A 15678-nucleotide genomic window follows, 5' to 3' on the forward strand; every position below is an offset into this window, starting at 1 on the left:
CACCAATGTCAGGCCCAGTGTTCCACTCTCTGACACCACAGCAGCGACAACACCACTGTTTCTCTCTCTGGGACACCACAGCAGTGAGAGCCCCAAAGTTCTGCTCTCGGTGACAGCAGTGCACTCCAAGTCCCAGTATTCCCCTGTCTGTAACATCACAGCTCTAACTACCTCCATTTCACTCTCTCGCTGAAACCATAGCAGTGACAGCCCGACTCTTCCCCTCTCTGTGAAATCACAGTAATGACAGCCCCAAATTGCCTCCTCTCTGTCACACCACAGCAATGTCAGGCCCAGTGTTCTGCTGTCTAGGACACCATAGAAGTGTGAGCTCCAATTTAATCCTCTCTGGGACACCACAACAATGACAGCCCCAGTGTTACGCCCTCACTGATAGAACAGCTGTGAGAGACCAAATTTCCCCCTCTCTGTGACACCAGAGCAGGGAGAGGCCTAATTTCCTCCTCTCTGGGACAACACAGCAATATCAGAACCAGTGTTACCCTATCTGTGACACATAGCAGTGTGAGCTCCAAAGTGCTCCTCTCCGTGACACTACAGTAATGACAGCCCCAAATTGCCTCCTCTCTGTTACACCACACCAATGTCAGGCCCAGTGTTCCACTGTCTAGGACACCATAGAAGTGTGAGCTCCAATTTAATCCTCTCTGGAACACCACAACAATGACAGCCCAATGTTACGCCCTCACTGATACAACAGCAGTGAGAGCCCAAATTTCCCCTTCTCTGTGACAACACAGCATTATCCGAGCCAGTGTTACCCTATCTGTGACATCATAGCATTGTGAGCTCCAAAGTGCTCCCCTCTGTGACACCACAGCAATGACAGGCCCAAATTTCCTCTTCTCCCTCACACCACAACAGCAGTGACAGCACCTATTTCTTCATCTCTTCCACCACAGAAGTGAGAGCCCCAAAGTTCCACTCGCTGTGACCGCAGTGCAGTCACACACCAAATTTCCTCCTTTCTCTGACTCCACGGCAGTGACAGCCCCACTCTTCCATTCCCTGTGACACCAGGGCAGTGACGTGCCAAATTTCCTCCTCTCCGTGACTCCAGAACAGGGAGCGCTCCAGTGTTCCACTCTCTGTGACAACACAGCAGTGACAGCTCCAATGTTCCCGTCTCTGCGACACCAGAGCAGTATGAGCCCCAAAGTTCCACTCTCTGAGACAGCAGTGCAGCCACAGCCCAAAATTGCTCCTGTCTGTGAAACGACAGCAATTTTAGGCCCAGGATTACCCTGTTGGAGACACCACAGCAGTTAGAGCCCAACTTTACCCGTCTCTGTGACACCAGAGCAGTGAGGGCCCAAATTTCCTCTTCTCTGGGACACCACAGCAATGTTAGAGCCACTGTTACCCTACCTGTGACATCATAGCAGTGTGAGCTCCAACGTGCTCCTCTCCATGACAGCACAGCAATGACAGGCCCAGTGTTTCCCTCTCTCAGACACCACAGCAGTGACAGCTCCAATATTCCCGTCTCCATGACACCACAGCAGGGACAGCCAAAAAGTTGCCCTCTCTGTGAAACCAGAGAGGTGAGAGCCAAAATTGCCTCCTCTCTGGGAAACCACACCAATGTCAGGCCCAGTGTTCCACTCTCTGACACCACAGCAGCGACAACACCGCTGTTTCTCTCTCTGTGACACCACAGCAGTGAGAGCCCCAAAGTTCCACTCTCTGGGACAGCAGTGCAGCCACAGCCCAAAATTGCTCCTGTTGGTGAAACGACAGCAATTTTAGGCCCAGGATTACCCTGTTGGAGACACCACAGCAGTTAGAGCCCAGCTTTACCCCTCTCTGTGACACCAGAGCAGTGAGGGCCCAAATTTCCTCCTCTCTGGGACAGCGCAGCAATGTCAGAGCCACTGTTACCCTACCTGTGACATCATAGCAGTGTGAGCTCCAACGTGCTCCTCTCCATGACAGCACAGCAATGACAGGCCCAGTGTTTCCCTCTCTCAGACACCACAGCAGTGACAGCTCCAATATTCCCGTCTCCGTGACACCACAGCAGGGACAGCCAAAAAGTTGCCCTCTCTGTGAAACCAGAGAGGTGACAGCCAAAATTGCCTCCTCTCTGGGAAACCACACCAATGTCAGGCCCAGTGTTCCACTCTCTGACACCACAGCAGCGACAACACCGCTGTTTCTCTCTCTGTGACACCACAGCAGTGAGAGCCCCAAAGTTCTGCTCTCGGTGACAGCAGTGCACTCCGAGTCCCAGGATTCCCCTGTCTGTAACATCACAGCTCTAACTACCTCCATTTCACTCTCTCGCTGAAACCACAGCAGTGACAGCCCGACTCTTCCCCTCTCTGTGAAATCACAGTAATGACAGCCCCAAATTGCCTCCTCTCTGTTACACCACAGCAATGTCAGGCCCAGTGTTCCACTGTCTAGGACACCATAGAAGTGTGAGCTCCAATTTAATCCTCTCTGGGACACCACAACAATGACAGCCCCAGTGTTACGCCCTCACTGATACAACAGCAGTGAGAGGCCAGATTTCCCCCTCTCTGTGACACCAGAGCAGGAAGAGGCCTAATTTCCTCCTCTCTGTGACAACACAGCAATATCAGAACCAGTGTTACCCTATCTGTGACACATAGCAGTGTGAGCTCCAAAGTGCTCTTCTCCGTGACACCACAGCAATGACAGGCCCAAATTTCCTCTTCTCCCTCACACCACAACAGCAGTGACAGCACCTATTTCTTCATCTCTTCCACCACAGAAGTGAGAGCCCCAAAGTTCCACTCGCTGTGACCGCAGTGCAGTCACACACCAAATTTCCTCCTTTCTCTGACTCCACGGCAGTGACAGCCCCACTCTTCCATTCCCTGTGACACCAGGGCAGTGACGTGCCCAATTTCCTCCTCTCCGCGACTCCAGAATAAGGAGTGCTCCAGTGTTCCTCTCTCTCTGTGACAACACAGCAGTGACAGCTCCAATGTTCCCGTCTCTGGGACACCAGAGCAGTGTGAGCCCCAAAGTTCCACTCTCTGAGACAGCAATGCAGCCACAGCCCAAAATTGCTGCTGTCTGTGAAACAACAGCAATTTTAGGCCCAGGATTACCCTGTTGGAAACACCATAGCAGTTAGAGCCCAACTTTACCCCTCTCTGTGACACCACAGCAGGGACAGCCAAAAAGTTGCCCTCTCTGTGAAACCAGAGAGGTGACAGCCAAAATTGCCTCCTCTCTGTCAAACCACACCAATGTCAGGCCCAGTGTTCCACTCTGACACCACAGCAGCGACAACACCACTGTTTCTCTCTCTGTGACACCACAGCAGTGAGATCCCCAAAGCTCCGCACTCTGTGACACCAGTGCAATCAAAACAAAAAAATTCCTCCTCTCTGTGACACCACAGCAGTTAGAGTCTCAGTGTTCTCCACTCTGTGACCCCATAGCTGTGACAGCCCCCTATTTCCTCCTCTCTTTGAAACCACAGAAATGTCAGGCCCTGTGTCCTTCCATCGGAGACACCATAGCAGTGTGAGCTCCAGTTTCCTCCTCTCTGTGTCACCACAGAAGTGACAACCACGAAGTTCTACTCTCTGTGACAGTAGTGCCACGATAGGCCAGTGTCCCCTGTCTGTAACATCACTGCTGTAACAGCCTGAATTTCACCCTCTCGGTGATATCACAGCAGTGATAACCCCACTCTTTTCCTCTCTGTCAAACCAGTGTAGTGACATCCAAAATTGCCTCCTCTCTGTCACACCACAGCAATGTCAGGCCCAGTGTTCCACTGTCCTGGACACCATTCAAGTGTGAGCTCCAATTTAATCCTCTCTGGGACACCACAGAAGTGAGAGCCCAAATTTCCCACACTCTGTGACAACAATGACAGCCTCAGTGTCCCCCTATCCATGAAACCACAGCAATGACAGGCCCAGTGTTTCCCTCTCTGTGACACCTCAGCAGTCACAGCCCCTATTACCTTGTTGAAGAATGGCTTGCTTCTCCAGGGCACAGCTCCTTGCAAGGCCTGCACAACTCTGAGTGAGCTAGTCTAAGTCCTTGGCTGAATATTGTATCAAGGAAATGAAGAAGACTAATTTTTAATAAGACAATGAAGAGTTAGAATTTAGGATGAGAAATCTGCTAAATGTATCTTAATAAGTTTTACTAAAACTATCTTATAGAGCTCGGGTGTTATGATCTGGACCAATAGAAGTGTAGAAATTAACACGTGAAAAAATAGCAATTATCCAATCATAGTATAATACAGATCGCATGTTACCTTTTCAAAATACTATAAAAATATAGCTAAGATTGTAATAAATTGCGAAGAAGCAGCTAACTCACATTGGGTCGTCTCTTGATTCCCGAACCCGTCTCCTACAAGGCAGCAAAGGCACCTTGGCAGCAGCAGCTGCTTCCAGGCCATGGCCAGAAGGCTCCCTTGGCACCCCGGCCTGGTGGCCAGCACTGCAGAGCTGCTGCTTCAGGGCTCATTTCTGGCTGGGCTCTGAAAAGCCACTTCTGCTCCAGGAGCCTGACTGGGAAGCAATTGGCCCCAGCACCCTGGGGACAAGATAATAATGAACAAACTGTTCATGCCAGCAGAGACAAGGCAGGGGCAGAGGAAAGGGGAGAGCCTGGCCCAGGGGACATGGCTGAAATGGTGATGGCTCTGAGGTCACTGCCACTGCAGCAGCCTGGCTGGCCCTCAGCAGACATTCTGGCCAGGAGGGTTGTGAGGGCACCCAGCACATCAGAGAACCCACACAACAGCAATTCCATCCTTGGGGACAGGTGGGCACTTTCACTATGTCAGGTGACACAGCTCCTGCTCTGGGAGCAATCCTGGGATGGGGCATCCACTTCTCTGGAAAAACTGTTGCAGTTTTGTGCCACACTCATTGTAAAATATTTCCTACTTGTAACAAATCTAAATCCATTCTTGTTCAGTTTAGTGATATTGATCCTTGTTCTGTCACTGCAAGATTTGGTAGAAAATAATTTTGACCAGAGTTCCCATTTTCATAGATCATGGAGAGGACCCAAAAATCGCCCAGGATGGGGTCTGGAGGCCTCATCACATAAGCAGCAGGCAGAGGCTGAGGGCTCTGGGCTGTGCAGCTGCAAGGCCCTGCCAGAGGCAACTTGTGCAGCCCTTTGGCCATGGCTGCTGGCCCTGGGCCTGAGGCCAGCAGGGGACAAGTGACCCTGGCAGCCCTGGGGCCTCATTGCCTCCTTGTCCCTGCTCAGCAGCCTGGGAGGGGCCGCCCCATGGTGCTGCCCTTGGCATTGCACATCCCCACATGCCAGTGGCCCAGGAAGAGCCCTGAGCAATGAGGGAGGGACAGCATCTGCCTTGCCAGGGGCTGGGGCTCAGCCCTTGGCCCTTGGCATTCCTGAAACACATCCAGCTTTGCTCAGCACCACAGACACCTTTCCCTTGCTTGTCCCCAGCTGCCATCAGGGCCTCCAGTCTTCTGCTCTGCCTGGAACCTGGGGACGCTTTCTCACTCGTGTCTCTCTTATTTCAACTACAAGAAACTTCAGTGTTTCCATCTGACTTGGATTTCTTGAGAAGTTTTTTAGAGCACACTCTGAGGGACTGAGTGTGATGCAAAGAGCCCCAAAGGCCTGAGAGGGTTTTGTAAGTCCTGGTGCTGTGTCTGTGCTGCTGAGCTGGGCCGGGCTCCTGGCCCAGAGACAGCTCCTGGCAAGGGCAGCGCTGCAGAGAGACAGCTCTGGCCAGGAGCAGCTCCTGAGCACAGCCCAGCAGGGCTGGGGCCCTGCCAGGGCATCTCAGGGACACGAGCAGGCCCAGACAGAGCTCCCAGGGGCTCAGCACTGGCAGGGGCTGTGCGATGTCCCAGAGGGGGCTGTGTCACAGCGGCACCTCTGGGGCTGTGTCCTGGAGCCCCAGAGCAGCTGGGATGTCTGAAAGGGGCTGTGTGACAGCTCCGAGTGGGTTGTGTGAGGTTACAGGTGGGGCTGTGACATAACAGAGTTTGTTGTGTGAGGTCACAGAGCAGCTACAGCATCATAGAGGGGATTCTGTGGCATCAGAAATCAGGGTGTGACATCAGACTGTGGCTGTATGACATCCCAGTGTGGGCTGGGTGATACCACTTAGTAGGTTGTGACATCACAGACATTACTATGACATCAAAGGTTGAATGTATGTCATCATAGAGAGGGTTCTGACATCACAGATCAGGTTGTGACATCATAGAGTTGCTGGATGACATCACAAAGCCACTACAGGTTGGACTGTGAAATCACTGGTTGGTTGTGAGACATCACAGAACAGGCTGTGAGGCCACATGGCAGTGATGTGACATCATACAGCGGACTGTGACATCACAGAGTAGCTGTGTGACATCACAGTGTTCCCTGTGACATCACAGAGAAGAGTGTATGATGTCAGAGAGAAGGCTGTGACATCAGAGTGGGTTCTGCCACCTCAGAGGGGCTGGGGCATCACAGAATGGCTGTGGGACATTGCAAGGGCAGTGGGGTCTGGGACAGGGGGACAGGGACCTCCCCGGCAGCGTCCCCATGTCCCCCAGGGCCAGAGCCTGAGCCAGGGCTCCTTCACCCTGTCACCAACAAGGGCTTGAGAGCACTTAAAAAATCCCCAGCAAGGGAGCAGCAAAAACCAGATTTAATATTAAGCACCAGCAGCACAAAGTTCCTTGGCAAGAGTCACTCTGCTCCTGACTGGACACTTCAGGCACAGCAAGGAAACAAAGCAACAACAAAACCAAACAAAATCCAGGCAACTAAACCAGAAATGAACCCAGAACTGTCCCTGTGTTTGTGTGTGTGTGTGTGTGTATGTGTGTGTGTGTGTGTGTGTGTGTGTGTGTGTGTGACAAGAGGACAGTGAGGGCAAGGATAAAAGGAATACAGCCTAAAAGCTCTACACAGCTCAAACTTAACAGGACTTCACTTAGACCTCAACCTTAACTGATAGCACAAATGTCACAATTTAGCAAAAGAGCTGTATTTACTATATTTAACCTAACTTATAACCTATGACTTTTTGATTTAACAGGGGGATAACCCTTAACAATATTCAACTTAGCTTATAACTTATATTCAACTTAACTCAGCAAAGAGCAACAGTAGGCAGCATTTAACTTAGTTTATACCTCGTGACTTACCCTCACTCACAGGCCTGACTGACTCAGATCTCCAAGGCACCCCAGCCCCTCCGAGAGCAACATTTCTGCCACATTTGCCAGGGTACAGCGCTGGTGTGTGCACACAGACACAAAGAGGCAGTGCAAGGCAGCTGTGAGAAATTCCCCTGCAGGGCAGGGAAATGCTCCCTGTGGATGCTTTGGCATCTCCCCAGCGGGCCAAGGGCTGAGCCTGGAGGAGTGGGGGGATTGGCCCAGGCTCCGTCGTTGTTCGGGGATGCCCCGAGTGCAGCAAACGGGAGAGTTCCCGGCTCGCAGAGGCCCCACTCCGAGGGAGGTGGCTGGCCCAGGACAGCTGCAAGGGGCTCCTTTTGGAGCGCTGTTTGTAGGGCCCCAAGAGAGGGACTTCAGGCACAGCAATGTTTCATCCTGGCTGCACTCGGCATCAACAGCTTTCTTTGCAAGGCTGAGAACAGGGATGCTGTGCCACGGAGGGAACAGAAACAGTTCCCAGGGCTGCTCCTGAAGCAAGCAGGAGCTGGTTGGCAGCAGCAGTGCCTGGGAGCAGACAGTGTTTCTGATGAGCTGCACAGGAGCTGAGCCCAGGGGCTGTTGGCCAAGACCCAGGCCCAAGGAGCATTTCTCAGCTGGCACGGTGGCCTGAGAAGGGCAGGGGGGAATGCACCAGCACAGGGCCCCATGGAACCAAGGGACATCTGTGACATTGTGGGGCACCATGGAATAAACAAAGCATTGTGACACTGTGGGGCCTCATGGAACAGTGAGACCATTGTGGTCCCCACAGAACCAAGAGGACCATTGGGATACTGTGGGGCCTCGTGAAACCAAGAGGCCTTTGTGACACTGCAGGGCTACACGGAACCAAAGGTCCATTGTGATATTGAGGGGCCTCCTGTAATCAGTGGTCCATGGTGACACTGTGGAGCCAAAGGAGACCTTTGTGACACTGCAAATCCCCAAGGTCCATTGTGACATTTCAGGCCTCATGGAACAGAGGAGTCACGTGACATTGAGGGGCCTGTGGGACCACAGAGACCATTGTGACACTGCAAGGCCACATGGAATCGCTGGGACCATTGTGACACTGCAGGGCCTGATGGATCCTGAGGCCATTGTGACAACTCCATGGAATCAAGAGTCCACTGTGACACTGCAGGTCTTCTTATAATCAGTGCTCCACTATGACACTGCTGGATCCCATGGAATCACAGCACCATTATGACACTGCAGGGCCCCATTGAAGTAAGGGTCCGTTGTGACTCTATGGGGCCCCATAAAATCAAGGAAACACAGAACAGGTCTGGCTGCTTTGGCCTCCCAGGGGCCACCTGACTGGTCCAACTGACCTTGACATGTTGAGGGTCTCTTCTCATCTGCTACTGAAACACTGGGAAGGCACTGTGAGTTCCTTCCTGTGGGAAAGAACTGTCCTGCTTCTCCAGGCATCCGTGGCCAAAATTCGGATTCCACCTCTAACATTCCCTTGATCCAAAGACTGCTCCCAGACATATTCTGCCATTACTGACAAGTTTGGCTGGCCTTGGCCTCCTGATGTCCAGCTCTCACCTGCTTTCCAAACCCTGGGCCTCTGTGCTTTCCTTCCTATAGAAAAGAATTGTCCTTCTCAGCCAGGTGCCCATGACCAAAATTTGGATTCCACCTCTACCGTTGCCTGTTGTGAGAGACTGGAGGAGATTTTGGCTGGAAACATTTTGTGTGGGGGCAGGAAGGGGCAGGTCCAGCCTTGCCCAGCCCTGTAACCCCAGCACTGCACTGCCCTGGAACCCCAATCCCCCCAGAGCCTCTATCCCAGCCCAGCACTGTCTGCCAGTCCCTGGCACATCAAAGGCGATGCTCCACACTCACCTCTGGAGCCACCAGCCCAGCTCCTGAGTGACCAAATGATCGGAAATCCCACCTGGGGAAGGGCTCAGGAAGACCAAGGGGTATTTAAGGCTGACCACAAGGAAAACACACATCTTGACCCTACCTCCTCTTGGGATTTCTCTCTGAACACTGCTGGAATCCAGGAGTTGGTAGATCTGTGTGTCTATCTCTGTATCTTCTTTGTCTTTCTCTCTTTTTGTGTCTTTTTCGGTACTCTTGCAAATTTGGATTAACCTAAAATTGAATGGGTTTATAATTTGTGAAGTTGAATGGGCCAAATTAATGCTTTGAGAAATGTTTATTGTTGATTGAATGCCATATTAAACCATTTGTCAAACTTTCTCTGATTTACCAATAAAGACTGTTTTCTGGTTTTGTCCTCTTATCAGAAGATCTCTTATCAGTATTTCTCCAGTGCATCCAACTCAGAGGACACAAACAAATGTAATTCCTTTTAAAGGTCTCCTTGAGAGAGTTGTTTGGGGGATGGGGCTCAGCCCTTGGCTCTCCTGCTTGGCACAGCCCAGACAGGGCTTTCACAGCCCCATTCCACACTCCATTTCCCACCTGGAGCCGCTGGTGCCTCTGAGTTCTGCTTCCCCAGCCCCAGGGACGCTCTCCTCATCTGCCCATTCCCCCACAGTCTCTGGGCAGGGACGGCCTCAGTGGGGGCTGCTGACATCCTCAGCAACTTGGAGGCTGCTGCTGCTGCTGCCTTTTCCTTCTCCAGAGGCTTGTTCAGCCTTCAGCTCTTCAGGTCAGGAATTCAGTGCCCCAGGGCTCACTCACATTCTGAACACCTTAACAAGCCAAACCTCTGGAAACAACTTGATTCATGTTTCCAGATTGGATGGGGATTGCCATGGCACCCAAACCCAGCAGTGGGGTCAGTGCAGTGTCCATGGCTACAGCCCCTTGCAATGGCCCAGGGCAGGTTGGGATGATAATCCACCCACACAGCTGGCCCAGGGCAGCTCTGCAGTGCCCTTCCCCACAGCCTGTCTGCACAGAAACACTCCCAGGGCTCTCTGCACTTCCCTTCCCTCACTCTTGGCTCACTCACACACCTCCCAACAACCCACTTGGTGCTTTCAGATGCCAGGAGTTCAAAGCTTGGCTGGCCTTCAGCAGCTGCTCTAATTCTGCCTTCAGCCAACTCTGGCTTTGTGTTCATTGTAGAACTTCCTGTGTGTCTGAAACATTCCTTGCATGGTTCTGCCTTGGGGAAGGGGAAGCTCCTTGGTGGCACCTTGGACTTGGCACACACTTGAGGAGGGTGTCTGTTTTCCATACGGAAACTCAGGAGTTTTAGATTGCTAAAATTAAAGAAGGAAAACCCCTCTTTGCCTGAGTGCAGCCAGTTGTGTGAGCAAAGCAGGTCCCAGGGGAGTGAGGAGAGACAGGATGGGGCTGGGGAATGTGGAGCAAGGTCGTCCACACTGGGTCAGACCTCAAGACACAGCTTCTCTGACCTGGCCAGACCTTCTTAGGAGAGACCCTGGACCAATATCCATCACTGAATGCTACAATCCCTCTGCTCCAAAGAGAACAGGAATAAAAGATGCCCCTTAAAATAGGAATACATATTTCTTAGAAGCTCATAGAACTATTTCTCCGTAACGATTGTAGAAAACTTTCCTAAAAACTGCACCAGACCAGAGGGAAATCAAGGCAGAGCCATGGTTTATTAGGACTTGCTTGATCCTAATGAGTCCCATGGTGCATTTGGAGCTCAGCCCTTGAACCTCAGGGCCTGAGAGGAGATTGCATAAGCCTTTCCAGAAGTCCAAGTCAGAAAAAAACCCAAAGTGTCTCGTTTCATTAATGGGTGACACTGAGGTCCATCCCCAACACAGGCTCCTCATGGACTCTTTGGAGGACAGAATTGGAGGCCAGGATTGCACAAAAACCTCTCAGAGAGACTCAGTGTGGAAAGGAAAATCCAAAGTCGCTGAAAAAACCCTGAGTATCTCAAAGTATTGATGAGCCCCACTCAGTGTCAATGCAAAGCTCCCAGGGGACTCATTAAAGCAGATAATTGGGGCCATGATTGCACAAACTTCTCAGAAGAAGTTTTCTCAGAAGTGGGAAGGAGAAAGGAAAGTGCCTTAAGAACCTGAAGTACCTTGAAGCATTAATGAGCCCCACTGAGTGTTGTTACTGACAAAGCTTCTCAAGGGACTAATTACAGCAGATAATTGGAGATCATGATTGCACAAACCTCTTAGAGACTCCAAGGCAAAAGTAAAAGCCAAAGTCCTTTGAAAAAGCTGCAGTTCCTGAGAGCATGAAGGAGCCCCCAGGGCCATTCCTGAGCAAGGCTCCCCAGGGACTCCTTCCAGCAGATCCCTGAGGCCACTGGCATGTGGGCTAGGGGGGATGCTGAGGGCAGGCCAAGGGGGTGACAGTGGCCAGCCTTGCTGGGGCTGTGCCAGGAGGCCCCAGGGCCTCAGGACAAGGTGTCTCCTCACAGCCCTTGCTGGCACAGAGGCTGCTGTGGCCCAGGGCACCAGCACTTGGCTTCTCTTTGTCCCCACCTGTCATCAGTGCCTCCTGTTCTCTGCCCTGCCTGGGGCCTGGGGACACTTTCTCAGTCACATCCCTCAGTGGGACCCATTAAAAGGAAAAGAAACTTTGGAGTTGGATTCTGACTTGGACTTCTTGAGAAGTTTCTTCCCCTCCCTCTCAGGGACTGATGTTCAGGGCCTCAGCACAAAGGCCCAAGAGGCTCATTAAAGTCCTGCTGCTGTGTCTGTGCTGCTGAGCTGGGCCAGGCTCTTGGCACAGAGGCAGTTACTGGAAACCAAGAGGAGCTTCAAAAGCACATTTCTCTTGCTGAGCAGCTCCTCTCCCAGCCCAGCAGGGCTGGGGCACTGCCTGCAGCCACCCTGGGGCACAGCCCAGAGGCACAGAGAGCTTCAATCAGTCAGGGCTGGGAAGGTGCTGAGAAGTGCCTGGGGCACAATCCCTCCCAGCCCTTGACACAGGAAGCCTCTGGCTGCAGGACAATGCAGCTGCAGCTCCTGGAGCCATCTCCTAAAGCTGGAACATCCCAAGTGCCTACAGACTCTGTGAGTACAGCTCTGAGTATTTCTGCTGGAGGGGAACTTGAATGCTCATGAAGCTCTGACATGCTGAGGGCTTCTGATCAGTCATAGAATATTTCCAAGACAAGGATTTTCATAAAAATGAGGACATTTCCTAAGACTTTGTATTCAAATTCCTAATATTGCAGAACTGCAGGGAGGAGGGGGGAGGATAAATATTAAAGATATTATGAATTTTGACAAGTTCTTGAGACATGCAGACTGTTACTTTTAGTGATCAGTAGCTTCACAGGAGATAGCTAATGTGCATTCAGCCACTCTGCCCATGGACAGCACCAGCATCACCTTTGCTGGACCCATCAGCCTTAATCTGAGCTGTCCTTTCTCCAAGCTGCAAACAGAACCTGCCCCCAGCCAGAGCCCTGCAAACAGGCAGCGTTCTGTCAGGCTAAGGAGAGTGCACAGAGATTTGGGATCTGTGGGTGCTGGCAGGGAGAGATCAGACACAGGGAAACACCTGCAGGAGGAAAATCTCCAGGAAGCAGAGAGAAGATCAGGGAATGAGAGTAAACAAAAGCCCAGAAATCCTGTGACAGAGAGTTTAGAGATGTCCATAGGAGCCCCTGCAGTGCAGCCCCTCCCTCTGAACAAGCCCCCTCCCTCCTGTCCCCCCAGCCCACCCTCTGCCCTCAGGGCTGGGCTCCCAGGTGTGAAGCCCCTCCTGTGCAGGCAGAGCTGCAGCAGAGCCGTGGGGCAGCTCTGCAGCCCCGGGCCCAGGTCCCTCTGCAGAGCACAGGGCTGGGAGCAGCTGCCCAGCACTGGGGGCTCTGGCGGGGGGCACAGCTGGCTCAGGGGGACGCTGTCCCCAGTGCCCGGCTGTGGGCAATGCTGGCAGTGCAGCCAGGGAAGGAGCTGGATCTCCCTTCATCCAAAGCCATCATATGGACACTTGGAAGTCTCCCTGAGATTTCAGTCCCAGCTGGGAGCTTCAATGCAGAATGCAAACCTGTCCTAGAGCATGTTTGTGTTATCTGAAAGACCCACGGGGGAAGGTAGAGGTGTTCTGACAGTGACAATGCTGTTGGGTTGGTGAGATGAGCAATGTGAGTCCTTGGATACAAAGGTGGAGCTGGGCTGTGGTGGATCCATCTGCTCTCAGCAATACCTGATGATCTTTAAGGAAAACATGGGAGAGTAAACATCCTTCATGTGAGGAAAGTGAAAGCCCAGAGAAACTCCGAACAGAATGAAGTGACAGATCATCTCCCCTCAGTCTCCAGTCATCAGCTTGCATCAGGGAACTCACTCTGTTCTACCAGAGGGCAGCAGAAATGCTGAGAGTTTCTGATATCCAAAAATACCAGGAGAGACATGGGGGGGGCTTAAAAAGAAAAACTCTGTGTTGCAGAGGAAGGTGCATGAGAAATGGTTTTGATTTCTCCTGTAACTCTTCACTGTCTTTTTCCTCATGAACAGGTCCCCATGCCCAGCCACAGCAAATGTCCAACAGCAGCTCCATCAGCCACTTCCTCCTGCTGGCATTGGCAGACACACAGCAGCTGCAGCTCCTGCACTTCTGCCTCTTCCTGGGCATCTCCCTGGCTCCCCTCCTGGGGAACGGCCTCATCATCAGCGCCGTAGCCTGCAGCCACCACCTGCACAGCCCCATGATCTTCTTCCTGCTCAACCTGGCCCTGACTGACCTGGGCTCCATCTGCACCACTGTGCCCAAAGCCATGCACAATTCCCTCTGGGACACCAGGACCATCTCCTATGCAGGATGTGCTGCACAGTTATTTATTCTTGTCTTTTTCATCTCAGCAGAGTATTCCCTGCTGACCATCATGTGCTATGACCGCTACGTGTCCATCTGCAAACCCCTGCACTACGGGACCCTCCTGGGCAGCAGAGCTTGTGCCCACATGGCAGCAGCTGCCTGGGCCAGTGGCTTTCTCAGTGCTCTCATGCACACAGCCAATACATTTTCCCTACCCCTGTGCCATGGCAATGTCCTGGGCCAGTTCTTCTGTGAGGTGCCCCAGATTCTCAAGTTCACCTGCTCCAAATCCTATCTCAGGGAAATTTGGCTTCTTCCTGTTGGTGTGTGTTTAACTTTTAGTTGTTTTGTGTTCATTGTTTTCTCCTATGTGCAGATCTTCAGGGCTGTGCTGAGGATCCCCTCTGAGCAGGGACGGCACAAAGCCTTTTCCACCTGCCTCCCTCACCTGGCTGTGGTCTCTCTGTTCCTCAGCACTGCAGCATTTGCCTACCTGAAGCCCCCCTCCATCTCCTCCCCATCCCTGGATCTGGCCCTGTCAGTTCTGTACTCGGTGCTGCCTCCAGCCCTGAACCCCCTCATCTACAGCCTGAGGAACCAGGAGCTCAAGGCTGCAGTGTGGACACTGATGACTGGATGGTTTCAGAAACATTAAACTGCAGGCCAATTTCTGCAAATCACTTGTAATAAAAGTCATCTTTGATTCTTCTTGTTGGTTTCATTTTGGATGTTTTCTTTGTTTTCATTTTTAGATCTTGTCCACAATAAAATATCATTGTTTGTGCCATTTCTCATTTTGTTTCTCTCTTCATCTTCCCTTTGGCCACAGACTGTGCCAATGAGTGGCTGCGCTCTTGATAGCTTTAAAGGAACTAAAGGATCTCCTAGAAAAGTTTTCTCCTGAGATCTCCCTTTTGTTCTCTTCTCTGGAGCTGCAGCAGCAGTGTCTGTGTGCAGAGCTGGGGCAGATCAGTGCTGGCACAGCAGCTGTGCCCAGGAGCAGCAGCACTTGGTGTTGCCAGTGCTGCTCCCGTGCCACTGCCCCGCTGCCCTCCTGCCCTGGTGTTGCTGCAGGGCCTGAGTGCTCTCGGGGCCGGGCACAGCCCTGGGGGTGGCAGTGCCGGGGCTGCAGCAGGGACAGGCCATGGGCACTGCTGGGGCAGCGCTGACGCCTCAGGGCAGGGCCTGGGGGCTCCAGGCTCATTGTCCAGGCTCTCTCAAGAACACACCCAGGCCAATGCTCAGCACAGAAAACCCCCGTGAGCAGCCCCAGGGTGGCCGTGGGCAGGCTGGGGGCAAACAGCATGGCTGGGGCTCTGCAAGGTCCCTGGGGGAGACAGGAAGGAGCAGCAGAGCAGGGGCTGATCCATCCCCACTGCTCTGGACACCCCAGCACAGCATCCCAGAGAATCCTCATGGAGCTGCCAACAACATCCCCCCTGTGCAGCCCTGGCCTCTCCCCCAGCTCAGAGAGGTGCCGCATCCTTGCAGGCACAGACACAGCAGCACTGGCTCAGGAGCCCCTGTTTGCACTGCCCAGAGCAGGTGTCAGCACCCCCATGGTGCTGCTGTGGGGAGATGAACCTGAGGGAGCACAAATGCCATCAGCCCCAGGGGCCAGGAAGGGCTGGGGGACGGGAGGGAAACTACTCAGGTTTGTCGTGGCCTCTGAAGTCACACAGAAAGTTTGTACTCATGAGCTGTGAGTTTCCTGTGCCACTGCAGATGTTGTTGCTCAGAGCCAGGGCTGCCTGGCAGTCACCCCCAGACTGCCTTGAGCATTTCCTTTACTTTACCTTTGCTTTCTTTA

The 15678-nt window shown here is 52.6% G+C and overlaps 1 protein-coding gene across 1 annotated transcript; it reads left to right on the forward strand.

Moving 5' to 3' along the window:
• Positions 1-9422: 9422 nt before the first annotated feature.
• LOC147645791 (olfactory receptor 14A16-like) lies at positions 9423-14655 on the forward strand. Its single transcript, XM_086874212.1, has one exon. The coding sequence runs from the start codon at positions 13591-13593 to the stop codon at positions 14521-14523; it is 933 nt and encodes a 310-aa protein (XP_086730338.1). The 5' UTR covers positions 9423-13590; the 3' UTR covers positions 14524-14655.
• The last annotated feature ends 1023 nt before the right edge of the window (positions 14656-15678 follow it).

This window comes from Cyanistes caeruleus, unplaced genomic scaffold, assembly GCF_971803275.1.
Source record: "Cyanistes caeruleus unplaced genomic scaffold, bCyaCae1.hap1.1 HAP1_SCAFFOLD_170, whole genome shotgun sequence".
Classification (NCBI taxonomy): domain Eukaryota; kingdom Metazoa; phylum Chordata; class Aves; order Passeriformes; family Paridae; genus Cyanistes; species Cyanistes caeruleus.

What these genes read in the sequence shown, in the direction of transcription:
- LOC147645791 (XM_086874212.1), top strand. Translation starts at nt 13,591, where the DNA reads ATGTCCAACAGCAGCTCCATCAGCCACTTCCTCCTGCTGGCATTGGCA.